General features: G+C 47.8%; 9 protein-coding genes across 9 annotated transcripts; 6 read left to right on the top strand and 3 right to left on the bottom strand.

The window, feature by feature from the left end:
• Positions 1-34: 34 nt before the first annotated feature.
• On the top strand, positions 35-547 carry VTP21DRAFT_10788 (uncharacterized protein; the record flags this gene model as incomplete). Its single annotated transcript, XM_069390162.1, has 2 exons — positions 35-308; positions 390-547. The coding sequence occupies 2 exons, from the start codon at positions 35-37 to the stop codon at positions 545-547; spliced, it is 432 nt and encodes a 143-aa protein (XP_069253411.1).
• A 448-nt stretch (positions 548-995) lies between these two features.
• Positions 996-4,440, bottom strand: VTP21DRAFT_10787 (uncharacterized protein; the record flags this gene model as incomplete). Its single annotated transcript, XM_069390161.1, has 4 exons — positions 996-3,042; positions 3,166-4,034; positions 4,136-4,354; positions 4,432-4,440. The coding sequence occupies 4 exons, from the start codon at positions 4,438-4,440 to the stop codon at positions 996-998; spliced, it is 3,144 nt and encodes a 1,047-aa protein (XP_069253410.1).
• A 2,724-nt stretch (positions 4,441-7,164) lies between these two features.
• On the top strand, positions 7,165-7,983 carry VTP21DRAFT_10786 (uncharacterized protein; the record flags this gene model as incomplete). The annotated part of the gene is made up of 1 exon (XM_069390160.1): positions 7,165-7,983. One exon carries the CDS (start codon positions 7,165-7,167, stop codon positions 7,981-7,983), a length of 819 nt encoding a protein of 272 aa, XP_069253409.1.
• Positions 7,984-8,884: 901 nt separating this feature from the next.
• On the bottom strand, positions 8,885-9,251 carry VTP21DRAFT_10785 (uncharacterized protein; the record flags this gene model as incomplete). Its single annotated transcript, XM_069390159.1, has 3 exons — positions 8,885-9,101; positions 9,153-9,182; positions 9,229-9,251. 3 exons carry the CDS (start codon positions 9,249-9,251, stop codon positions 8,885-8,887), a joined length of 270 nt encoding a protein of 89 aa, XP_069253408.1.
• An 80-nt stretch (positions 9,252-9,331) lies between these two features.
• On the top strand, positions 9,332-10,312 carry VTP21DRAFT_10784 (uncharacterized protein; the record flags this gene model as incomplete). Its single annotated transcript, XM_069390158.1, has 1 exon — positions 9,332-10,312. One exon carries the CDS (start codon positions 9,332-9,334, stop codon positions 10,310-10,312), a length of 981 nt encoding a protein of 326 aa, XP_069253407.1.
• A 1,155-nt stretch (positions 10,313-11,467) lies between these two features.
• VTP21DRAFT_10783 (uncharacterized protein) lies at positions 11,468-15,083 on the top strand (the record flags this gene model as incomplete). Its single annotated transcript, XM_069390157.1, has 8 exons — positions 11,468-11,483; positions 11,540-12,756; positions 12,821-14,050; positions 14,112-14,306; positions 14,380-14,638; positions 14,703-14,791; positions 14,884-14,959; positions 15,037-15,083. The coding sequence occupies 8 exons, from the start codon at positions 11,468-11,470 to the stop codon at positions 15,081-15,083; spliced, it is 3,129 nt and encodes a 1,042-aa protein (XP_069253406.1).
• Positions 15,084-15,415: 332 nt separating this feature from the next.
• VTP21DRAFT_10782 (uncharacterized protein) lies at positions 15,416-16,886 on the top strand (the record flags this gene model as incomplete). The annotated part of the gene is made up of 4 exons (XM_069390156.1): positions 15,416-16,007; positions 16,079-16,260; positions 16,344-16,676; positions 16,746-16,886. 4 exons carry the CDS (start codon positions 15,416-15,418, stop codon positions 16,884-16,886), a joined length of 1,248 nt encoding a protein of 415 aa, XP_069253405.1.
• A 532-nt stretch (positions 16,887-17,418) lies between these two features.
• VTP21DRAFT_10781 (uncharacterized protein) lies at positions 17,419-20,801 on the top strand (the record flags this gene model as incomplete). Its single annotated transcript, XM_069390155.1, has 9 exons — positions 17,419-17,584; positions 17,666-17,991; positions 18,085-18,313; positions 18,384-18,584; positions 18,652-19,069; positions 19,142-19,262; positions 19,327-19,454; positions 19,535-19,672; positions 19,751-20,801. The coding sequence occupies 9 exons, from the start codon at positions 17,419-17,421 to the stop codon at positions 20,799-20,801; spliced, it is 2,778 nt and encodes a 925-aa protein (XP_069253404.1).
• Positions 20,802-21,379: 578 nt separating this feature from the next.
• Positions 21,380-24,429, bottom strand: VTP21DRAFT_10780 (uncharacterized protein; the record flags this gene model as incomplete). Its single annotated transcript, XM_069390154.1, has 3 exons — positions 21,380-24,022; positions 24,096-24,162; positions 24,224-24,429. The coding sequence occupies 3 exons, from the start codon at positions 24,427-24,429 to the stop codon at positions 21,380-21,382; spliced, it is 2,916 nt and encodes a 971-aa protein (XP_069253403.1).
• Between the last annotated feature and the right edge of the window lie 136 nt (positions 24,430-24,565).

Raw genomic sequence — 24,565 nt, 5'->3', positions numbered from 1 at the left:
GTTTTGATATTTCTATACCATTGTAATTCGACATATGCCATTATCTTCTTTACTACCGCGCCCAAGTTTTGTCTCTATATGTTTTATTTTCTTTTCCTTTTTGTGCTGGATTTGTCTATTAAGAATTCGCTTTTTCCAAACATGGTCGACTGCAGTTTCTGCTGATGCGTGCGGAGCCCCCGAGCCCATCCCTCGAGGCAATAAGCAGTGCCTTCCCAACAAATTCATGGGAACCAAATGCTCAAATGGGAAGGGTTTCAAGTTGGCTCCTCAGAGGTTGCACCATGTGACCCTAGGAAATAGGCTTTGTAATCTTTCGAGTCTTACAGGCTATTAATAGAACCTTCACCTTCCTTTCCCTTTCCCTCATCTGCGTATAAAGGGTTTAGGCCAAATTCTAAATAACGCTGGGAAGATTCCATCACCCAAGCTTACGCTTGGCGTCGGGTCACGAGAAGCAGCCGGATTAGAGTTTGATGCGGGGAAAGAAGCGAACCAGTGGGACGGCTCTTCTGGCACTTCTACCCGCGATCGGCTCCACAAATAAGCAGCCAACCAGAGGGGCACTCTAATCCATGATCAGCTCCAACCTAATAGGCAAGACCGGGTTAGCGTGCTCATCCGTCAATTTGTTTGTTTGATTGTTCGTTTGTTTGTTTATTTGTTTGTGTGTCTATCTGCTTGACTCGTTCAACATGATCTCTTAGTCTTGTTGGGAGAAAAGTATTACGATCATTGTAATTTTTTAAGAGACAAAAAATTGACAACATGAGTATGACATACAAAAAAAAGAGCATTAAACCATATTCCACAAACGAAAAAGGAGGAATCAGAAGATGAAAAAAAGAAAAAGAAGCAAAGAGTCTAATAAAAACAGGGTGTTCTCCAGGTAAAAAGTAGAGAGATTAGAAAGTAGTCGAAGGGGGAGGGGGGGTGATGGGGGTAGGGAATAATAAAAATCTTTAGAGATTGAAACACAAAAGCTACCGCAGGTGCTACCGCTCCGCCTCCGCGACAATATCCACCTCAAAGGCTAGCTTGCCGACCGCGTCCCCATACTCGACCGTGATGGAGAGTTCGTCTGTGCCTAGCACGCGCCCAGCGCCCTCCCCATCCTCCACTCCCACCAAATCAGCATCCTCCTCATACTCACCCAGGTCTTTTTCCCCGGCGTATCCAGGAAGCACCTCTTGAGGCGGCCGATACCGCAGCGTCGAGAGGAGGGCGTTCACGTCCGCCTGCGTTGCACGGGGGATGCGCACCTGGATGGACCGGAAGTCAGGCCGGTGGCCGGCCACGTTAGAATTAGGAGTGGCCTGAGTCAAGCCCTTCGACGCAGCCCGCCCCACACCCTCCTCGAAATGCACCCAGCCCTTCAAGGCCCTCACTGCAACCACCGCCTCGGCCACGGAGGGTGCTCCCCCGCGACAGTAGATGATGTCGAGCCCCTGGAATGCGTCCAGCTGCTTCCCGGTGATCGCCTCCGAGGCTCGAGCCGGATCCACGAGGATCAAACCGCCAAACGGCCCTCGCGGAGGAGTTCGCACGATCCGGGTGTACTTCGTGGGGCCCACCACCTTGAAGGGCTCGGGTCGTGCCCCGGCCGTGACGGGAATCCCGAGCCCAAATCGCTCGAACACATACTCCACCACCGACCCGCTCTCCACCGGCAGGCCGTTGGTCATCTTGCCAAACAGGTGGATGGACCACGAGGACTCCTCGAGGCCCTGCAGCTCGGCCTTGGGCGACCGCGACGGCTTCAGGAGCCGGTGAATGTCCATGTAGTTGAGCGGATAGAGGACTGGGGTGGGGAGAATCGTGAACCCGTTGTTCTCCAGCTGCTGCCGCCGCTGCCGAATGGCACTCGTGATGGCACGCGGCCCCACGCAATTGAAACACTCGGGCGAGTAGTGCGGCGAAAAGGCGCTCTCGGCCACCTCTCGGAAAATGCTCCATCCCTTACGGAAGCGCATGACCCCGGGCGCCACGTACATGTTCTCCCCATCCAGGGTCCAGTCGCGGTCCTTCGGGTTGTTCGTGCGATCCGCGCCGATAAACTCCACGTCACTGGGCGGCGCGCGAATCCACAGCGCGTCCATGTCCATGTACATGCCACCATAGCGGTACAGCAACAGATACCGCATGTAGTCGGTCAGATGCGAGAAAAAGTAGCGCGAGTTCGCCCATCGGTCCCAATTTCGCACCCATGCCTTCGAATTCGGCCCCAGATACCAATTTCGCTCCAGAAGCAGGTCGCGTCCGAATGGGATGATGTGGATGCGGAAGCCGCGACGGCGATAGGCGTCGAAAAAGTCGGGCGGGAGCGTCGTGGTCAGCATGAAGATGATCGCGCGAGGTTGATGGGCCCACACGAGCTCGAGGGTCTTGTAGTGCCGGTCCATAAAGGTGGATGGCGGCGTGGTCCAACACACCCAGTGTAACAGGTGCCAGTCCTCGGTCTCCGACAACACAGACGTCTGCTGGCTCAGCAGATCAGGAACGATCCACGCGTCATTCTGCCCAATGACCAACTGCTCGGGGGCGTCTTTAACGGCCGCCACCTCATCGGCGCCCGCCGAGGCCTCCTGCCGAAGCAGGGTGATCCCCTTAACCTCATCGCAATCGTATTTCCAATCTCGCCAATGATTCACCCGGCCCCTGCACGGGTAACACACCGCGCAGTACTTCTGCCGGAAGCCTTCGCACATCCTGCGGCCCGACACGATATTTTCATACATCGCATACATGCTCTCGCGCGGTTCGTAGGAATCCGAGAAGTGCTTTGCAATCATATCATCCTCGCACACATCTGCCTGTTGAATACGGCGGTCATGAATCGGACGAATGTTATGGGGATAGAGCCATATGCCAAGGTTTTGGTCCTCGTTTTTTGTGTAGAGGCGCGGGCCTCCGCTCACAAGCAGATCAATGATGTCACGCGAGAGAATATAGAGCGCACCGGCGGTGAACGGTGGAAACATGGGCAACGTGTAGTCGAACTCACAGTTTTTATCATTCTTATTGTGAATAGGCGGGATATTCCTAAAAAAGCGAGGAGGGGGGAGGAAGAAGGGAGAATAAAGAGGAATGGAAATAAATTAAACCATCAGCCCGCTGAAAAGATTGGATTCATTGAAATAAACGGAGTGTCGAATATATCCTTACCAATATCCTAGCCCACGCCAATAAAATGACTGGTGTGGCTGTGACGACAACTCTTTCGAGATGACATCCAAACGGGCAAAAATATCGTCATCCGTCTTGATCAAGTAGTCAAAGTTATAATTGCCAGCCCACTCGAGACCTTTGTGGAATTTGCGGCTAAGTCCGGTATAAGTGTCGGGCGAAGCCACCATTAAAATGTCGCCATAGCGCTCCGATTCGGCAGATATTTTGGGGCCCATTTTGAGGTGAGCACTGGCGGAAGGCGGCTCCCCAACGACAAAGCGGTATGCCATGGAAACTCGATCGGAATTCTGGGGGCGAAGGCGGAGAGTGGTGTCTCTGAACGCCTGGCGTTTCTCAAAACTGCGCTGGGTCCACGAGGAAATCACCAGAACGAGGATCTTGGTGTGGGCATCCGACCTTAAATCGGACAGAGCTAGGGTCGCATTGACCCGAGCGACGGGTGCGATGGCAGTGCGGGGCGCATATCTCTCTCCCGCCTGCTGGTGAAGCATACCGAGCAGAGTCACGAACATAACTATACTGGATGGTATCACGATGGTGCGTAAAATGGCAGAGATGAGGAAGGGCTTGCGGTCTTCAAGCCCGTCCGACTTGTGATGGTATTTTGGGTTGGATATGAAGAGGGTTTTGAAAACATTAGCGGTGGCGAGAAGTAAACAGATCACCATCCAGGCCCACACCGGCTGATCCGGGCCATAGTGTGAGGTCACAAAAACAGTAAGGGCCCAGTAGACAGCCACGAGCGTGAGCAACCGAACCATGACATTGCCTAGCTCATAGTGATAGAACCAACGGCGCAGCATACCATTGGTGAGCCACCAACTCCAAAGCCCGGCCAAGCAACACTATACAGAGTAAGCAGTGGCATAAAAAAGGAGTGGAGTTAGAAATGGTCGAGTTGAATTAGCAACCAGAGATGGTTGGATATAAAGATGTAGACATCTACCCATGCGGCCCCCAAGTAAAAATCCATCTCCGTGCTTTTAACGGCGAGCAAGCTGCTATTATTACGCCATGCCAAACTTCTAGCCAAGGAAAGATTACGCAGCGCACCATATGCTGCTGGCGCTAGAGACAATACGCGCAAAAAGAGGAGAGGAAGGTGAAAGCGGCGCGGAATCACAAGATTCGAGGCTCGGCCACGAAAGGTGGGCAGCGGATTTCTCTAGAACGGGTTAGAAAAAGGATCGTTTAGCTCTTTGGATGATAGATGATAGGAGTCAAGTGGCATTCGAAACTTACTGTGGCCATGATGGCAAAAGAAATGGCTTAATTCCTCGCACTATTTAGCTATCAAGTTGTACTACAAATGGATAATAATTGACGAGATGGTAGTCCCCAAAACCAAAACACATAAATCTTCAGGTGAACACAATTGAGGAGAAGCGAAATGAATGATGAGATGGAGGTATCTGACTAATCGATCGGAATTTTGAAGCGAACAATGAGGTAGCTTGAGGACGTTAGAGTATGCACTGTCTTTCAAGTTGTTTTTCGTCCAATTTCCAGCTCAGTCGCTCAGCCACCCGATGGAAGCAATAATAGCAAAGAGAGGAGAAAAGGTGTGCAGATGGACAAAAACCCTGATACGAATAAACACCATGTGCAGCATTCAGAAAAATCGCTCTATTGATTTATTTTATATAAATTTTTGTAATATCATAGTAGTTAGAATATTTTCTTTTGGCTTTTCAGAGTAAACTGGACCCTTTTATTAGTGTAATCATGAGTTCCGATCCAAGGTCTTTGATAATCAGATAGTTTAACAAAATTGGCAAACTCGACATTAGATTTCATTCCCACTAGAATACACAATACCAAGATGAAACGAAGGGCATCACGTCAATTCCTTTCTGATAAAATGTAATCATACCAAAGTGTGGTCTATTAGCAGTGCCGCTAACAGCGACCTAGACCATAAAATTTCGGTTTTTAATTTTTATTTATCGGTTCGATAGCATTGGTTGAGTCATTGTGAGAGCCAAAAAAAAACGCGGCAAGCGTGTTTAAGCACACAAACTACATAGCACAATGGATTCACCTTCAATCGTATGATCCGGTCAACAGCTAATGGTTTGAACATGCATAAAACGTATGCTCATTGTTGGAGACGAGAGAGTGCAGCAAGTAACTAATAGTAGGATTTTGTAAGTTTAGATAGATTCCACAGTTCCATGGGGGAACCTTCTAGGCATTTAAGAGAAGTCAGTATAGAATCAAGCGTGAGTCCGCATGCAAAACCAGCGCTCTATTATTTTAGTCCCCTTTAGCCCCTCGCAAGTTGGCCGATGCCTACATAATTAATTATACCCACAATAAAACAGATGATCGGGAATTATTTCTAGACAGATCGAAATTTCGGAAGACGGAAAAGTTGAAGTCACGGCAAGCCGATCATGAATAAGCAAAAGCTGCCTCTAATTATGGCATCCATTCCTATACGAGGGGCTTACAGCAACGAGACCCGCAGACCTTGGACCAGGGGCACTTTTCGATCTTGAATTCTGCTCGCGAATGAATTTGGCAAGTGCGAAAGACGAGTATGTCGGGAGATCTGTATTTATTAGAACATGGTTCACCTTGACTGTTTCTATGTAATTAGGAGGGAGGCTAGCAAATCGCAGATAACCCGCGAAGTTCGGCCATTAGCTCACTATGTCCGAGAGATCCTTAATTAGGAGTTATCGGAAGAGCACCGAACTATATCGGGAAAATATCGGCTGCACTCTCGATACTTCAGGCCGAGGGCGGTCTAGACACTTGAGGCTCTTGGACCGCCACTATGCTAATGGTGTTAGACAAATAAAAATTTCCCAGCTGGCCTATCCGACTTTTCCCCAATGGCCGCAATCCTTACGCCCCAAGCCTAAATGAAGTTTTATCTTGAGGTAGAAAGCGACTGAAATTTTTCCCTTTTCATGAAAATGGCCGTTTGTACAATGGGAAATCCAAAATTGTTTTTCCTGAAAATTCGGAAGCCTAGTGAGTAGGCGGGGAGGGAGCATGAGCCAGAAGAAAAACAATTAACAATCCGTTTCTAGATATTACGCCTTGACAGGATGTTCTGAATTCATTCTTTGTGGCAAAGTATCCCAACGCCTTCTGCGTGCTGGCGGAATCCAGATTGATTCAGCGGCAAATTCGCATATTATCCGGATTTCAGCCTCCGACCCCCCTTCTCTACAATGGCTAACGTTGGCACCTTGGCACATTGCCAATATCCCCCCTCTTTTGCCTTAGCCCTCGTTATATTGGCAATCCAATACCATTAGCCCGCCATCGATCCGCATGGCCCGGCGAGCCTACGAAGAGGGGGGGGGGGGAATCGGGTCGCCTCCTTCTCCCCATCAGGCGATAATGAGTGTGGGTCGCGGCGAAGGGAAGGAAACAGGAGGTGGGAAGGAGAGGGGGCGAAGTAGGGGCGGCCCTATAGCACGCAGGGAGGGTTATTGCCTAATCACCCTCCTAATTTTAGGGAGGAATGATCCTATTCCAAATTTTCAATCCTGGATTTTTCAGCAGGGCGGCTCTGATTGGAGCGCAACCCGAATGAAAAAATAGTACTACGCCTGAAACTAAAACTGGTACTAACTTTCTAGTCCGGCTCAAACGATATGTATTCTGGTCCGTGTTAAGTATTATGCTTGAAAATTTTCATCCTAGTTTCCATGGCTATGAAAATGTATTGACGGGTTCCCCAAAGGGGAGGCGTTTTGCTTAGCTTATCCCCACCCGACTCCGATATCGGTTATAAAATACCAACTCTGCACTTTGCCTGCTCTTTTCTACACTCCCTGTCATTTCCCCCTTCCAAAGAGTCTACTTCCCCCCCTCCCCTTCCTCGCATAGCACGTCTTTACTCCCACGCTCAATCCCGTGTTATACCACTCTTTCTCGTTCCCCCTCCAGCATCACCACACCCCTTATTCTCCACCCACCTGATAACACCTGATAGCACAGCCAATCCCACCCACCATGAAGCGCCTTGAAGATTCTCTACATAGGCTCTTAAAATGCCCCATCACCCAAGACATGATTTCCTTCGTTGCGTGCAAGACACGCGGCGTCATCGAGTGCAGCGCACCTCCCTCCTTCTCCATCCCCTCTCTTGAAACATTCATCGAGCAGGTTCTCTTCCGATCTAACGCAAACACCAGCACCTTCCTTACCACCGTTGCGCTTCTTGACCGCTTCCGCCATCAACTGCCCGCCGACGCCCGCGGCATGGCCTGCACACGACACCGCATCTTCCTCGCTGCGCTTATCGTTGCTGCGAAAATCACAAACGACATCTCTCCTCGCAATCGTTTCTGGGCAAAATGCAGCGGGATCTTCTCTCTGTCCGAGGTGAATCTGATGGAGAGGCAGCTTCTGTGGCTGTTGGACTTTGATCTGCAGATTTCCGAGAAGGAGCTGTATCGTCACCTGACTCCCCTGCTTACTCGAGTGGAGAGGGCCGCGGCGCCGTCCGCGTCACCCCCTCCTCGTGTTGCCAAGGAGACAGAATACGTGGTGCTCTCTGATCAGAACATGTTGACCACGCCCACCTTATATTCTCAGACTCCGCAGTTCGATTTGTTGGAGCAGGAGATAGAGCTGGATGCGATTGAAGACGCGGACGATGAACAGCTTGGAGAATGGGAACTGGAGTGCTTTTCTTCGGCTGCGTCATCAGACTCCGAGGAGATTACATCACCACGGTCAGCTCGTCTGCCAGCTCTTGCTCCGAGCATGACTAAGACCATCGCCCCCGTCCCGACCATTGCTGATTGGGAGTTCCCCTCCTCCTTTTGAACATTATTTTTGTTTTGTTGATGCATAAGTAAATAGTGTTGATTAATTGTATCATAATGAAAGGGCTGTAAAAACAATTTTCCCTTTATCTTTTATACTTTTTTTGATATTGTTGTATATTTTGTGCAAGTCTCCCTTGTTCCCCGCACCCCTATTGCCTCTTCGTTGAACATACCACCTCATTCCTCTTATAATATTTTCGGTTGAGCTGACCATGTTTATCATTTTCGTGAAGTCTTACAATGATAATAATAATATATTCTTTCCACACCCATAACTTTGAGATGCGCCAAGATGATTGAGTTCCCAATGCATGTAAGCATGTAGGTGGCTCACGATTGAGTTGAGGAGAGGGGGGCGACGGTCAGCTCCGAGAGAATAGAGAGAGTTGAGCATTTTCGGGAAGCTCATATATCTAGATTCCATATGAAAACCTTGCCGGATCCACTCGCAGGTGCTAGAATTCGCAGCCGATACTTTTTCCCTTATATTACTGCTTTGTACCATCATTTTCTAGGGTACCGGATCATTCTTGTCGAATACTTACTCCTCTTTGTACGCTTACTCGTGGATGCTAGCTCCGTCGAATGATCACGGGGACCGGGGGCTTAGCCATTTGTTTTGACTCCCCCGCTTTGTCTTATCAATCAAAAAATTTTTTCCATCGCATCTTTTCTCTTCCTTTTTTTTTTATTCTCCATCAAACACCTTGGTTGGTTTTCTTTTCTCTTGTCATTGCTGGCAAACGCTCTTTTCTCCACCCCCTCCACATCTCTTCGCTCGCTTTCGCGCCCACTTTTTAATTAATTAAACCCCTTGTCGTTTAGTCTCTTCTCTTCTGGCTCTGATAGAAGATAACCGGAAGATAACTAAACGCTAGAATTCTCTTAATTAACATTAATTAATTCTTATTGTTTCCAAGCTTATTAACTCGCCACATCAATAAGTGGTTTGAGCATCTTATCTCACCATGTCTTGCTCTTCTCTCTTCCTCTGCTAAATTCCCGCGGACACCGTCTGTAGGGCTCTTTCCCAACTCAACCTTTTTTAATCTTGCCAACCAGAAAATCAACGTAGTCCACCATGGCCTACACAACGCCTCAAAAATCAGCACCTTGCTTCACAGCAACCACCCAGCACACCAACGCTAACACCCAGCAACAACCGACGGACGCCTCCCGACGCACGTCTCACTCTCTCTCCTCCAGCCAACAGCACTAAAATCAGAAGTCGTCTCGCACTCACTTAGCGCAGAAAACTGCCCTCATACAAGAACTATAGTATTATTAAGTTTAAGCTATCGCAGCCTCCTCAAAGGAAGAATATTACCATTACTACCAACACAACTATGGCCACTGCTAGCGTGAAACACGCAGAACTCTCCCCTACCGACAGCCCCCCTCCGCTCTTCAGCGCTGAGTCGCCCGACTCTTCGCTGTTCGACGAGTGGCTCGCGACTGGCCTCCACCAGGCCGGCATCATCTCCGAAAAGGACCTTGAGATCTTCTCCTCTCCTGAGGCCTCCGGCACCTCTGTCCCGCCCACCCCCAACATCGGCACCCCCGCGGTTAGGGAAGCCCCGGACTCGCCGGATTCCTCCTCCAAACAGCTCTTTGATGAATCGGCCGCCACGTCCCCTGTGACTCCCTCCGCCTCGGTCGACGGAAGCCCTTGGCTCGATGCCGCTATCGCTGCTTTCCCCGATCTGGCCGCTGCCCTTTTCAAGCCGTCTACGATCCCGGCTAATCCGGCCACATCCCCGGCACGGTCCACCGTGCAGCTGTCTCCTCAAGCAGCGACCCAAGGCACGGCTCCCCGCAAATACGCCCAGTTGCCCACGCCTCCTCTTCGATCCATTTCCCCACGTGTCACGACCACCTCGACCCCGGCGCCCCTCATGCCTATGCCCCCGACCCCTAATGCTGCGGTCCCCACTACCACGGGCAGCCGCCGTGGCCGCAAGCGCACACGCGTCGAGGAAACCCGCGATCCCAGCGACCCCGCCTTCCAGGAGGAGCTTGCTCTGAAGCGACAGAAGAATACTGACGCTGCCCGTCGCTCGCGCCTCAAAAAGCTCCTTCGCATGGAGGAGCTGGAACGTCGCGTCGCCGACCTCGAGGGCGAAAACTCCAAGCTGCAGCTAAAGGTAGCCGTGCTTGAGAGTGAGAAAGGATCGCTGGAGCAGCGTGACAAAGACCACACAGAGCGGGTCAAGAAGCTTGAGGAGCAACTTAGCGAGGCACATCGCGCCTTGACTGCCAGAATCCTTGCTGCTGCAGTCCCCGAGCCCGCTCCGGCTGCCAAGCAGACGGAGGTGAAGGAGAATTGATCGGATGATGGAGATCACAGACAGAGATTTTATTGTCGTTATGAGGGGGAGAGGTTCTCCGTTTCACGCTTTACTTAGTTTTTTATAATGAACCCATATGTGGTAATGTTTTCTCTATGTTCAAAATTTAAGAAGTATTACGAAAAAATCCCAAAAAAAAGACCTTCGATAGTTTTTTATACTTTTTGATACAATTGTGTGTGGGTTATATAGTATTATATTAGTTTTTTTGACTTTGTGCGTGCTTTCACGACTCTTGTTTTGTTTTTATTTTCCTATTTTCTCTAGCTCTCCCTTCTCTTTAGTCTAGGTACTCTCTCTTTTACTTTTTTTCCTCCCTTTGAAATATCCAAGAAACAGAAGTATTCTAAGTAGGAGCTTTATAACAAAAAAAAAAAATAAAGATTTTTTTATTTGTTCAAAATTTTTCCATTAACTGATACACGGAGCAGGGGCGAAAGTAATATTTAGTTCACCTCTAACGGCTTGGGTGTTCTGTATTTATAGGTTGTGTATATATGGCAGTTGGCTATTACTTGCTCAATTGGCCACTATGTTATTTTGTAAAATGGTCGCTGACAATGATAAACAATGGGGCTAAAACGATTAGCTTTCGCGGAAAACAACCTTTTTTTCTTTTGTAAGAAAGACAGAGTTGACCGCCTCAAAACAGCGCTATTATTAACAACGTGCAACAGCGTTGCCAAGTGATAGGTTATCGGAATAGCAAAATGAAAATTATTACATACTGTCTACAACGAAATATTCGAAATATAAAAGTTGCTATTGTCTTTATTTTACGATTTCACGGTACCTTAAAGAGGGTGAACCATGCACAAAGCCACCCATAAATCAATCGCCGACTAACTTTAGACCTTGGCCTCTGCAATTTCCCTCCATTCTACAACAGCCTATATCGCATCCATTCTATACTCTTTTTCCTCCCTTTTATATCATCTTCTCTTTCTTATTGTATATTCCTTCGCCATTATAAATACATATACAGCATTCTTAGACGAAAGATTGGCGGGTTTATTAAATGTACTCGTGACCGCGTGACTTAATTATTCAATTCGACACTAGGTTGACTGACCACATATTTTATGTACAATCGTCGCTCTCCATAGAGATCTAATGCTTAGACGCACTTAAAAGATGGTCCACTCGCAAGGTATATTTTCTCTTGTCCCAGATCTAGTAAAATATCTTGATAAATATATTCATTAGAAGAAGTATATCCCGGTGGCAAGTCGGCTTCATTGATATCCTCACCAAAGCTTCCCATTCTTCCTCCACGCAGTACCCGCTACATTTATGCTGAAGAGGGAATCACTACACCTTTCTGGGTGAATCACCTTCTCACTGTGCATAAGCTTGGGCCTGTTCCACATGTCCACGAATTCCTCTATCCTTCACCGGAACTCGCGGAATATTTAAACACTTTGCTCGCTGCGAGCGAAACTTCCGGTGAAACGCTGATTGTAATCTGCGGTTCATGTCGGCAATGGTTTCACGTGAATACCCACTCTCAAATGGATACGCGTCGTTGCTCTTCCGAGTCGGAAATTCACCACTTTCACCCGGCGCAAGCGCAGGGACAGGAGAACGAAAAAGCTGTATGGCGTTGTTGTGAGTGTTACTTTCGAGTGGAGGTGGATGTGCATGCACCGCAAATTCCACTCTCTGTTTTCCAGGCCCTGGAGCGGACAAGACCCGTCGATTCATTCTCTACGCGGGTAGGAAGCGGAAATAGTGGGGTGGATAGGAAAACAACCCTCAACCTAGCGCTTGAAACAATCTCGCGCTATGTACGAAATGCACTTGAAGGCGACGATCGAGCCATCCCAATTACAGGCAACGCATTCAAGCAGCGAGTAGGTCTGGACGAGGGAAGTCGTGCATGCTTTGAGGCACTTGGGTACGAAATTGGAGAGAGTGCAATTTCTCCACCCGCCAAGTCGCTTCCCGATAGAGAACCCATAATGAAGCGTGGTTATCTTGATCTGTCTCTGGCACTCCATGTGGCGCGCGAGCAAATGGGTAATGTGTCCGCAGGGCGCGAGCTTTTCCAGAAGGCGGAACCTGTATTAAATGCTCATGTTGTCAACGCCTATGCTCGCCATTGGATCGCCTCTTCATCGGTGCCCACTTCTGGCCTCAAAGCGGCTTTGAATTCACTTGGAGTGATGAGCGATATGTCCGACGATCTCATAAAATGGGCTTATCACAAAGCGGTTGAGCATGTCCCCGGCAAGACACCCGAATATCTAGATGCGCTTACTGAGATCGCAAACGAACGGCAAGCAATGACCTTGCAAGAGGAGGTGGCGATTCTAAAATCTCAGGGGATAGTGAGCGGATCAGATATAAAATCAGCGTATGAACGCCTGGGGGTGGAATCGGGAGCAGAGGACTTGGAGGTGGTTCAGGCCTATAAGGAAAAGGTTTGTCCGTGCATATTCGTTTGGATTTCGAGCTTATTCACCTGAGATGTTTGCTTGTTGTTAGGCAAATTGGGAAATCGGTGGAGAGTTGAAGGACGCGCTTCGTATCATTGCCTCTGCGCGTAGTAGTCAAGTGATATGGCGGTTCCTTGATCTTGGAGAGCTGTCGCAGGAATTTGAAGCAGGAGCTGGTGGTGATTTGGGCAGAGATATAGAGATGATTGACCATTCTCGCGGCGAACTCCCCGCTGGTCTCGAAAATGTGGGCAATACTTGTTATCTAAATTCGCTATTGCAATATTATTTCACTATACGTGGGTTTCGCGAGGCGGTAATGCGCATGGATGAGCACGTGGAGGAGGAGTCCTTGGTCGGGAAAAAGATTTATGGAAGGGAAATATCGCGGCAAGAAGTGAAACTTGCCAAAAAATTTGTCGGGCTATTGAGCGAGTTGTTTGTGACCATGATCTATTCGAGGCAGCGCTCTGTCACCCCCAACCTGGAGCTGGCGCGAATGGCCCTTGAAAAGCCGCCGATTTCAAGAGAGGAGGGAAGTAGAGGTTGCATAGATGAGCTATCGCAGATGAAGGGTGAAGACAATGTCAACTTAGTGGAGAGTGAGGCTGCACAAGTCATGGAGGTGGATAAAACGGAGGGAGTTGGGATGAAGGGGCCAGAGCGACCATTACCCCAAGAGATGATATTGGGTTCACAAAAAGCCGCCGGCAAAGATTTCGCTACGGGAGACTTGGTAATATCTAGCAAGGATAAGATGTCGACCGGAGAGGCTTGGGAAGCGAGTGATCTTGCTCCACTCTTGGGCTATTCCGCTCCGGCATCATCGTCGGATAAGGCTGCGACGGTTACCAACACCGCAACCACCGCAGCAGCATCAAATATGTCTACATCAATCCCAACCCATCACACTGACATGACCTTTGGTGTACAACAGGATGTCACCGAGTGTATGGATAATGTCATGTGCCTCATAGAGGCTGCGTTGAAACCGACCTCCGCAGGGGCCGATGGCGAACGACAAAATATTGTACGCGAGCTTTTCTTCGGCAAAACCAAGCAGCTCTTGTCCTACATCGACACCAAGAGTGGGGAGCCCGTTTGTCGCGCAAAAGAGGAGGCCTTCATCCATCTATTTGTGGATGCGCGTGAGGGGTACGATTTGTATGACGGGTTGGACGCGTATTTCGGGCCGGCAAAGGTGGAGGTCGAGGGGACCGAGGCAACCCGTGAGGTTTATATTAGCCAGCTGCCCCCTGTATTGCAGATCCAGATACAGGTAAATACGCGCCGGCTTCGTTTTTGCAGGCCGACGACTCTCACCCATATGCTTTATACAGAGAGTTCAATTCGACCGCTCCACGTCCAATGCGTACAAGTCGAACGCGTTTCTCCGATTTGATAAGGTCGTCTACATGGATCGATACCTCGCAGAGAACCGAGACAGGCTTGCGGATCGCCATCGAGAGGTCCTGGGATGGAGACAGGAGCTGGAGCATTGTCAAAAACTAGTCGGGGAGTACACTAAAAACAAGGTAGGGCATCGCCCGTATCTACTGTTTCCCGCTTATTAACCATTTCCTCTCCTGCATTCTTGTCCAATGGTAGACATATCCGCTGCCTGTGCCTGACATGCTTTCGGCAGCGATCGCCATTCTCCGTGAAGAGCTCGCCACCTATACAGATACCGCGCGAAGGCTTGAAGTGGAGCAGGTTATAAATGGACTAGTGGAGGAGGAAAATCGGGCGCGAGAGAAGCTGACTCAAGCGCAAAAGCGAATTGAAGAGCTTATTCCAAAATTAAAAGGACAATTTAGTGATTTGAGAGAGCACGCATACCGAGCACATGCTGTATTTATGCATCAAGGTACTTATATGGGGAAATTTTGGCATGGCTAGTCAGCTGCTAATCGGTGGAATTTCGCTGATAGGCGGAGTAGAGTTTGGGCACTACTGGATATACATTCATGACTTTGAGCGGGATCGCTGGTTGAAATACGACGATGCTTCGGTAACGGAGGTATGTTGTTTTCTCTTTTGCTTCGAGTCGAACACGGCCCAATTAGTGTGTGGATGGCTCTTGACGATGGCTGTACGCAACGATTTTCTTAGGTGAGTGAGCAGGAGGTATTTACGGATAGTGGCACCACCGCCAACCCATATATGATTGTTTACGTGCGTGAGGAGGGTGAGAGATCATGGAAATTTAGATTTTTGGGGAGGAGAGATAGGAATTATTGAGCTTAATCAAACTATATTCGTTAGATTCCAAGGAGTTAGTGGACACTGTATGCCGAAGGCTAGAAACTTGAGCTTATGCTGTTTCTTCCTTGCTCAGCCTCTATTTTTCTCTCAACGCAACGATCTTCGTTTTCTAATAAATGCATATTCTATACACATTTCTTGCTGGAAAAAGGCGAGTTATACCCCCTCTATGAGAGCTTTTTTTATTATTTTTTTTTTTTCCTTCCGAAATTGACTGCAAGGGACTTTGGAGGCCTTTGATTTCTAATTGGTGAAAAATTTAACAGCAGATTGACCGTTCTATTGTTTATTCGTGAACAAAACTTCTTTTTTCCCGCTCTGTTCCTTAATACTCGCTTATTATCTTCATCTTTAATCTCTTATAAAATAATCCTATACGATGCTGGGTACTCTTATACAATCGGCGGGATATCCCTCTGAAATCGCCGCCCTCATCCAATACAAGCTCTCCCCTCGCAGACCCTTACCCAATTTTTCCGGAAATAAGAAGCGTTGCTACGAATTCCTTAATCAAACATCGCGTTCATTTGCGGCCGTCATCCAAGAGCTTGATGAGGACTTGCGCGATCCAGTTTGCCTTTTCTATCTTGTGCTTCGTGGGCTGGATACCATCGAGGATGATATGACGCTCCCGCTCTCACGGAAAACCGAAATTCTCCAAGAGTTCCACAAACTCATCAGCCGGGAAGGCTGGAACTTCACCGAAAGCGGCCCGAACGAAAAGGATAGACAGCTTCTTGTAGAATTTCAGGTGGTGGTGAGCGAGTTCCTAGCACTACGCCCACCGCTGCAGGACGTGATTGCGAGAATTACTAAGGAGATGGGTGAGGGTATGGCAAAGTATGCGAATGGCGAGCACAGGATTGAGACAAGCGTTGCAACTGTGAAGGATTTCGACCTGTACTGCTACTACGTTGCTGGCCTGGTTGGGCTAGGGCTTAATGAATTATTCGTGAAGAGTGGACTTGAAGGTAACATTGCATTTCACGTTGTTTCGGGCATATGTCCATGCAGGGCACTTATCATTTTGTTCTTTTGTTAGATGAACGGCTCTTGGAGGAATCACAGCTTGCCATCACCATGGGTTATTTCCTCCAGAAAACGAATATCATCCGTGACTATCTCGAGGATTTAATCGACAAACGCCAGTTCTGGCCCAAGGACATCTGGTCACAATATGCGGACGATTTTGCCGCCTTCAAAGATCCAAAAAACACGGATGCAGTAAGTGTCGCATATTCCACTCAAAAACCGAGAACTAGAAAGAGCCCCATTCGTAACTTCTTTTAATGAAATTTTCCTTCCAGGCACTTGCATGTCTTTCCCATATGTGTGCCAATGCTCTAGCCCATGTCCCCGACTGCCTCACCTATCTCTCCATGCTCAAGAATCAATCTGTTTTCAACTTTTGTGCCATTCCCCAGGTGATGGCTATCGCTACCCTAGCCCTGCTATTGCGCAATCCCGAGGTGTTCAAGCGTAACGTCAAGATTCGCAAGGGCGAAGCCGTGCAGCTGATCTACGAATGCACCGATATCGTCTCTGTTGCGAACGTGTTCCGGCGGTATGCCAGGATGATTGCGAAAAAGAATGATACCCGGGATCCAAATTTCTTGAAAATCAGCATTGCATGTGGCCAGGTAATCTTACTGGATGTGATGGTCTAGGCCGTGCGATTGAGACTAATTGATCTCTTGATCTGGTAATAGATTGAGAAGTGGTGCGATGTCAATTTACCCAAGTATCAACCTGCACCAGAGAAACAAGGATATCCCTCACTAGTTGCCATCACAATCGTTGTCTCTGCTGTTGCAGTTTGGGTCGCATGTTGGATGAACGGCATGGTCTGAGCTGGTCCCCTCAAGATATCCCCCGATTCTTTAACGACTATAGACAATAGAGAGTTCTCAGTATTTTACTTTTTTTTCTCTTTCTTTTTCTTGAAGAATAAAATGCCAAAGGAAAAATTTGCGCAATGTAGGGTTACAAGTGGGGAGGTATAAAAAAATTATATATAGTATTACTGAGTACTTGAGTACTGTTATTTTTATATATCTTTAGCGATAGTAATGTTACGATCTGTTGTTGTTTATTCTTTCGTTATTTTACATGCCTTTATTTTTTTTTTATTTCTCCCGCTTTCGGCCGGCTTCCTCCATTCATTTTATCTGTTTTATGTTATTCTCTTTACCTCCAATAATCTAAGTTATGATCTAATATTCGTGAGAGGAATCATTCAAAATTCATTGAACACCGCTTACACGTGAGGACAAGTGGAAGATTTGCAAAAATAAAAAAGTAGCAGTATCCAAACTTTATACTGCTCTTATAAACAGAAGCAGTCGACAATACCCCGAAATTTATAGTAAGTCAACTCTAGAAATGGCGAACGAGCTTCGTCATCGACATGGGGACCAGGTCTTAAAAGCCAACGAGGCCGGAAATGGCGAGATTTTGGTAGAAAACGAGAGAGATATGATAGATGCCCAGGTACTGAAGAGGGTCACTGAAAATAATGTTACCTTTGGAAAAACGTCCGATGGCAAAGGTACGATGGCTAGGTGTCATGTTTAGCATGAGAGCCTCCATTCTCACTCCTGAGCACGTTTTATTCACTTTTCCTGAACAGTGTTTAGAGTGCCAGAGACCCACGATATGCTCCGATCGCTCTTCTCCCTCTCTTCCAAGAAGTCATTTTTCGACTTCTTAATTCTCGGCGTCATGGTCACCCAGATCATGTTCTTCCTCATTCTTCCTTCGACCCTGCGGCAATATTTCTTCCTTACCGTGTTTCTTTTGTGGCGCGCGGCATATAATGGAGGACTAGGCTATCTTTTGAAGAGACAAAGTGAGAGAAACTTGTTGGTGAGGGTTGTGAAAAGGTGGGGATTGTTGGAGAAGGAGTGGGTTAGAAGAGAATTGATCGCCAAAATGGGTAAAGATTACAAATTTGAGGTAATAATGATTTGAATTTGCGTGCCCATCGAATATCCGATCTATATGCCAAAGACTAGTATTCAACACCAAACCCGTCTTTCTTACTCTTAGGAGGTGCCTGTCGAGTTCAATACCTGGCTTCTTTTCCGCGAGCTTGTTGACCTCATCCTCCTCAATGACTTCACTGCCTACGTCTGCTTCGCAATCGCATGGCTGCATTCGCCTGCGGATGAAAATTGGCTTCGTCTGGCGCTGCGTTGGATTGGCGGGCTTGTGCTAGTGCTGTTCAACGTGTGGGTGAAATTGGATGCTCATCGTGTAGTCAAAGACTTTGCTTGGTGTAATGTATCGCTATTCTTTTTCGTTTTCGCTTTTCTCTTCTCACCATTTACCTCGGCTTGTATATGCAGACTGGGGAGACTTTTTCTTCCTTATCGAGCAATCGCTAACCTTCGACGGGGTATTTGAAATGGCACCGCATCCGATGTACTCTGTTGGATATGCAGGATACTATGGGGTGTCGCTTATCACGCATAGTTATACGGTGCTGTATGTGAGTCTGATTGCGCACGTGGCACAATTTGTTTTCTTGACCTATGTTGAGAATCCGCGTAAGAGGAGGAACCGCTATTACCAATTTGCAACCAAGAAATACTAACACTCCATCAATTATTGTAGACATCGAAAAGACTTACAATAGCAAGCCAGTTTCCTCCAAGGACAAATGCAAAAATAAGACTAATGATGCTACCTATCAGGATAACCAGCACGAAGATGCTCATGGCACTAGTCCGAACCGCGACATTTACCACACCTATTTCCGACGTGATCTAATTGTATTTAAAAATTTCGACTGGTGGCGTTCCACAGATCTCTTCGTTGCCATGATCATCTTCTACTCAACCGTGATACCGTTATTTTTAATGCGTGGCAGCCAAGCCTGGCTATTTGTGATCGGGCAGGCTCTGTTTTGGCGGATTTTCCATTCCTATATCCTTGGAGCTGTGCTACTCGTACAGAGTCGGAGTAAGCATTTTACCAAGCATTACATCAAGTATGGCTTTACTCCCCAGGACGCGTTCCAGAATTGGAAGGTGTAAGTGTGTGGTTTGTTTGGAGGAGGGCTTGATCAGAGACTGACTGACTCTCGGGCTATGTGATGTGTTAGGATTTATAATTTGTCAAACTGTATGACCTACGTGAGCTTCATAGTTGCATGCTTCAGCTTCTACACATTACCGGATGATTGGACCTATGGGACCACCCTTCTTCGTCATACAATGGGAGTGGTAATAAATCAACTCTATGGTCTTCTTGGCTCCTGAAACACGCTTCATTGATTGCTATCTATAGCTGCTGGTCGTTTTACACGTTTGGACGAGCATGAGTATCTTCGAAACTCTTGGCGATTACGGCTGGTTCTACGGCGACTTCTTTATCGACGAGCATCCACCCCACCTGATTTATAATGGGATATACAGGTCAGTCAGGCGTTATATGCCTCGCTATTTTTCCTCCTCCCCACTCTTAACCAATTTTCTCCCTCTGCGCATCTCTTCAGATATCTAAACAATCCCGAAAAGATCATGGGCCATGCTGCTTTCTGGGGAATGACCCTCATCGCCAATCACCCAGTCATCTTTGGCCTTGCACTCTTCTCACAGGTGTCCAACTTTTTGTTTTTGAATTATGTTGAATAGTAAGTTGTTTTTTTTTTGATGTGTTTAAGTTATTTAGTCATTCAGAGACCATAACGCCGTTCTTTCGGTTACTTTAGCCCTCACATGCAAAAGCTTTACGGTGCTCAACTTCGCAAAGAAGCTGGTCTTACCCGCACGATCAAAAACGCCACGCTGCCTCCACTTGATAAACTCCTACAGGCGGACGTCTCCAAAAGAATCCCAGAGATCCAACTTGCCCTGCAGAGTACACGGATGGCCGAGATGCTTGTGAAGGAGGTGGTGGATAAAGTGGAGCGAGTGGTGGAGGAGACGGCTGATACCATCGGAGAACTAGTAGAGGCTGCAAAGCCTACCCTGAAAGAAATGGTGGAGGAGACACGTTCGCTCATCGAGGCATCCCGAACCCGGATTCTGATCCCGGTGATTGCACAGGATATCGACCAGTATGACTTAACCAAATACACACTTAGGCTGCCAAAGAGAACTCGGTTTGAGTACGGGGAGCAAATCACCATTGAATGGACAGCGCCGGCCAACCATGCGAAAAAAGATTGGATTGGCCTTTACAAATTAACGGATAACCGACTTCCGACCATCACGTCCGTCAGCTCCAAGGGACAGTGGAGCTGGGTTGTGCCAGGGATGGCCGAGGAAGACCCTGCCAGCGAAGCAGAGACCAACGAGGTCTCCTATGAGGTCCTGCAAGGAGGCGAGACCGTGAGCGGAAGCATTGTTTTCCGAGGCGAAAAGCTCCCATGGCGGGTTGGCACCTACGAGTTCCGCTACCATCACTCCGGAACCCACACCGTCATGGCGTGTTCTCCGGCCTTCGAAATTACGCTTCCCCCTCCCGTGCAGGACGAAGAGTCCTACGAAAGTTTGGTGAATCAGCTCTTGCCTCTTGTAAATCGCTGCCTACCTCTCGACGCTGCCCTCACCACCCCAGAAGAGGAGTTTGACGATGATTGGATGAAGGAAAAGTATGCTAAGAGGATAGTCTATGTGATTAGAAATGTGTTTGGAGTGGACTTTGCGTGGCAAGTGGTTGGCGTGGATCGGAATGTGCGCAAACTTGCGGAGCGGATCATGGGTGCCAGGAAGGCGCTCACGCCTTTCACCGCCTCAGGAGTTGTCGAGGGCCAGTGATTTAATTTAAACCAAAAAACTTATTGCTTATTGTACATTCGTAGGTCTTCCAATATTCTCTTTCTTTTTAATGTATTTTTCTCCCCTTTTAAAAGCTCCATCTAGACTTCCCTCCCCTTCCCCTTTGCTACTACTATTATTACTCCTATCTATGCCATCCACGTTACTCTTGCGTATGTTGATCCATCTTATTTTTAAAAAAAAAAGCAGATAGCAGTAAAGATAAAACTTTTAATAAAATAAAAAACGAATGGTTATAATAGAGGAAATGGGAGGTGGCGTGATAAAAAAAAAAGAAGTGCACGAGAGAGTAGAAGGAAATAGATATAGTAAAGGAAAGAAAAGTGAAAGAATAATATAGGGGAGTCTTAATAAAAGTCCTATCCATAAAGTAAAACACTAGATAATACTAGATTGCCTCTTGAATAAAAGGAGGAGGGGGAGGGGGTATAAAATAAAGTGATTATCTTAACAATCAACATGGATAAAGAACAGCCAAGATAAATTTAGGGAATAAAAAGGGGGAATATCATAATTTCGAGTAGCGATGTGGAAATAGAAGGGGGAAGGGGATAAACTCATTGGAATACACAATCACCGCCTGGTAGGCTGCGGCCCCTATACTTGGATTTGGACCGAATCTCGTCACGGATGGTGATGGTGCTCGCATCGCTCACGGAAGAGGAAGGACTCCGATCTCCGCTCCTCTCTGAACCCAGCTCTTCTCGGCTCATGGAGTTGGCACGGAAACGGCCTTTCTCCTTCACCTCCTTTTTTCCGGTGGCACCAATTCCAATATCAATGCCGCCGCTAGAGAACGGACTCCAGAAGATCCCGGAAGGAGAAGTGGGCATAGATTGAGAATGGTCTCGACGCCTAGAGCGGTTGTGCTGAGAGCTCTTAGTGCTGCCATCTGTCGTATAAGTGCTGGAATTGGTAGTGATACTGGCGTTGGACGTGTTGCGGGAATGGAAGGAGAATACCTCTGACAGTTTTCGTGTGCGCTTACTAGTAGGATCACTGGGTTTTACGGAGACATCCTTTCGTGAGGTAGGAGAGCGCACTGGGGAACAAAGCGCTTTGATAGGGGTGAAAAAGCCGCTAGTCTGGATTGGGGGGGGCCTCCGCTTGATTGGTGTGTTCGAAAAGCTTAATTCAAGGTTGGGTGTACAGTCCTCTCGTCCAAGCTCGAATCGACATCTTTCATGACAGTAAAGGCCGCAGGCCTGACAAAAAACTGCGCCTCGTTTCAGCGCTTCATTACACACTTTGCACACTACTGCCTTGCCAAAAGAGCTCTTCACAAATTCATGTGCCAGCTTTGAGGTCTCCGATAGATGGCGACGCATCTTTATGGAAGGAGGTGAAGAGGGAGGAAGCATAATCTGATCGATGGTACAAGGTGGCTCAGGGGTCGAAGGACACGGGTCGTCTAGGTTGAGGGTTGGAGCGTCTCCTTGCAGACCCTTGTCTGATACAGTGGCATGCAAGGTGGGAGAGATCAGCCCATGGGGTGGATAAACAGGAGCGCTTCTTCGGAAATGCGGAAAACTCTCTTGTCGCCTTAGTGCTTTTTCAAATGACCCACAGTGCATTCGTATCCATGGATGTTCAAGCAGTTCACGGGCCGTGGCGCGTTGTTCCGGATCTTTCCGGAAACAGAGGAGCAAAAACCCCTCCAGCTCCTTGGAAATGCCGTCTGGCATTGGAGGATGCGCATCTTCTACGATATGGAACAGAGCCGTTAGGGGTATCATGTCAGCATATGGTGGTTGCCCAGTGATGAGCTCTACCACCGTGCAGCCGAGACTCCAAACATCTGATTTAGTGCTTGCCCCCATCAGCTGTATCACTTCGGGAGCAATCCAGTAGGGAGTTCCTACTACTACATCGCTATCCGCAGGCCGAAGTTTCAGATTCAAGGACACCCCAAAATCTGTCAGCTTGACATTCCCGTTTTTGGTAGTGAGAAGGTTGGCCGCTTTCAGGTCACAGTGTACCACCTGCCGATCGTGTAGATAGATGAGTCCATCGAGGATTTTTGCGGTGTAAGAGGCAGCGAGTTTTTCAGGAAAGGTTCCAAAAGACTTGAGAACATCTAGGAGGGACCCGCTCTCTACGAACTCTAGAATAATGTTTAGGTGACCTTCGGTTTTGATGAAGCCCTCATATTTAACCACGCTAGGGTGCGACAACGTTTTCAGAAGCTCGACTTCCTTCATTAAAGAGTCCACCCTATCTTTCTGGTCCTCCTCAAGTTTGATCCGTTTGACCGCGACCATCTGTCCTGTCCCCATATTCAAAGCACGATAAACAGCTCCGAATTGACCCTTTCCTACACAGTTTCCTAGCTGATACTGAGCAACTAGTTTATCGTCGGATAGCAGAACCAGAGTATTGCCTTTTACTCTTTCAGGCTTTTCTCTCTGGTATCTATAGGTGTTTGTGGAAGAATTGGTCGGTGAGAATTGGATTGACTCAACACTGCCCCGAGATACAGGAGAGAGGTTGTCCAATTCAGAGGGTCGCCGACCATGGCGAATAGGCGGCGCCGAATGAGCCGGTATGACACTAGGACGCCTATACCGTTGATGCTTCGGGGTAGTAGGCTCTTCATCATTATCCACTTCCTCACGAATTGAGGGAGAAAGGGAACGATTCTTGCTTTCAGCGACCGAGGTTAGGGAGGTTGGTGATCGAGGGGGAGATTGTGGGGAGTCATGTTGTAGGAAGCTGGGCGAATTATGTAGGGCTGGCCGATTCCAAAAGCCGGAGCGTCGTTCCACAAGGGCTTTTCTCTTTGGTAGCATATCTGTTGCTTGTCTACACATACTCGGAATTGATGTAACAGAGCTAGAGGATGGGATTGAGGGGAGCAATGGAGGTTTCTGACACGGTTCCAACACTTGTTGGCGATGCACTCTACTATTTAACCGCGGAGGTTGCTGCAGTGGACCTATTTCAACTCTGCTTCGAAGCGGAAAGTTCTCTCGGAAAATCCTCCGTTGCTCGTTTTTCGTTTGTAACTGTGAGTATGCTCTGGGTCTTCTTGACGTGGAAGTTTTTTGTTTACTGGAAGCGACTACACGTTCAAGCGTCAAAAGTGTGAGAATCACTTGAGCCATATCACGTCCTTCGAACAAATCGGGAGTCTGGAAGAGCTCTGAATTCTTGAGACCAAGTTTACGTGCCCCATCCAGGAAAAGGCTGATCGATTCCATCTAAAGTGTTTAGCAAAATAAATTCAGAATTAATCTCGACTGCAATGTAACAGAACAAATAAATTCGTGATACCTGTTCCCAGGCCATTTTCTTCGGTGTTCTCACAGGCAATGTCCCAGGGCTCAATTCATTAACCAACCTACAGAGAAGCAAGTCAGGATTCTCAGATAATCCATGCCCCCAAAATCACCAGATCCAACCTGCATAAAATAGATCCATCCTTCAGGATCGTTTGTAAACTTTGCGATGATAACTGGCATCGCAACGTCCGTTCTATGAAATCACGTGCAGCACGCTCATTATTTATATGCTGTTCTAACTTGAGTTTATATATCAAGCTGTCTGCTTGTGCCGATCCAGAGAGAAGAGAAGGGGCATCGTAACTTGTAAGTGCAGCGGAGCTCATCTTCTCTCTTATGTAGAGAGAAATGCGAAGCTAGACAGGAAGAGCAAGGAGGGCAAAAGGAGAGAAGTGAGAAAGAGTAAGTATGGAAGGAATGATGGGAGACGACGAGAAATGGAATGAATTTGAAGGGGGGGGA

This window comes from Calcarisporiella thermophila, assembly GCF_041956535.1.
Source record: "Calcarisporiella thermophila strain CBS 279.70 unplaced genomic scaffold VTP21scaffold_7, whole genome shotgun sequence".
NCBI lineage: Eukaryota > Fungi > Calcarisporiellomycota > Calcarisporiellomycetes > Calcarisporiellales > Calcarisporiellaceae > Calcarisporiella > Calcarisporiella thermophila.
This window is presented reverse-complemented; position numbering and strand designations above follow the sequence as displayed.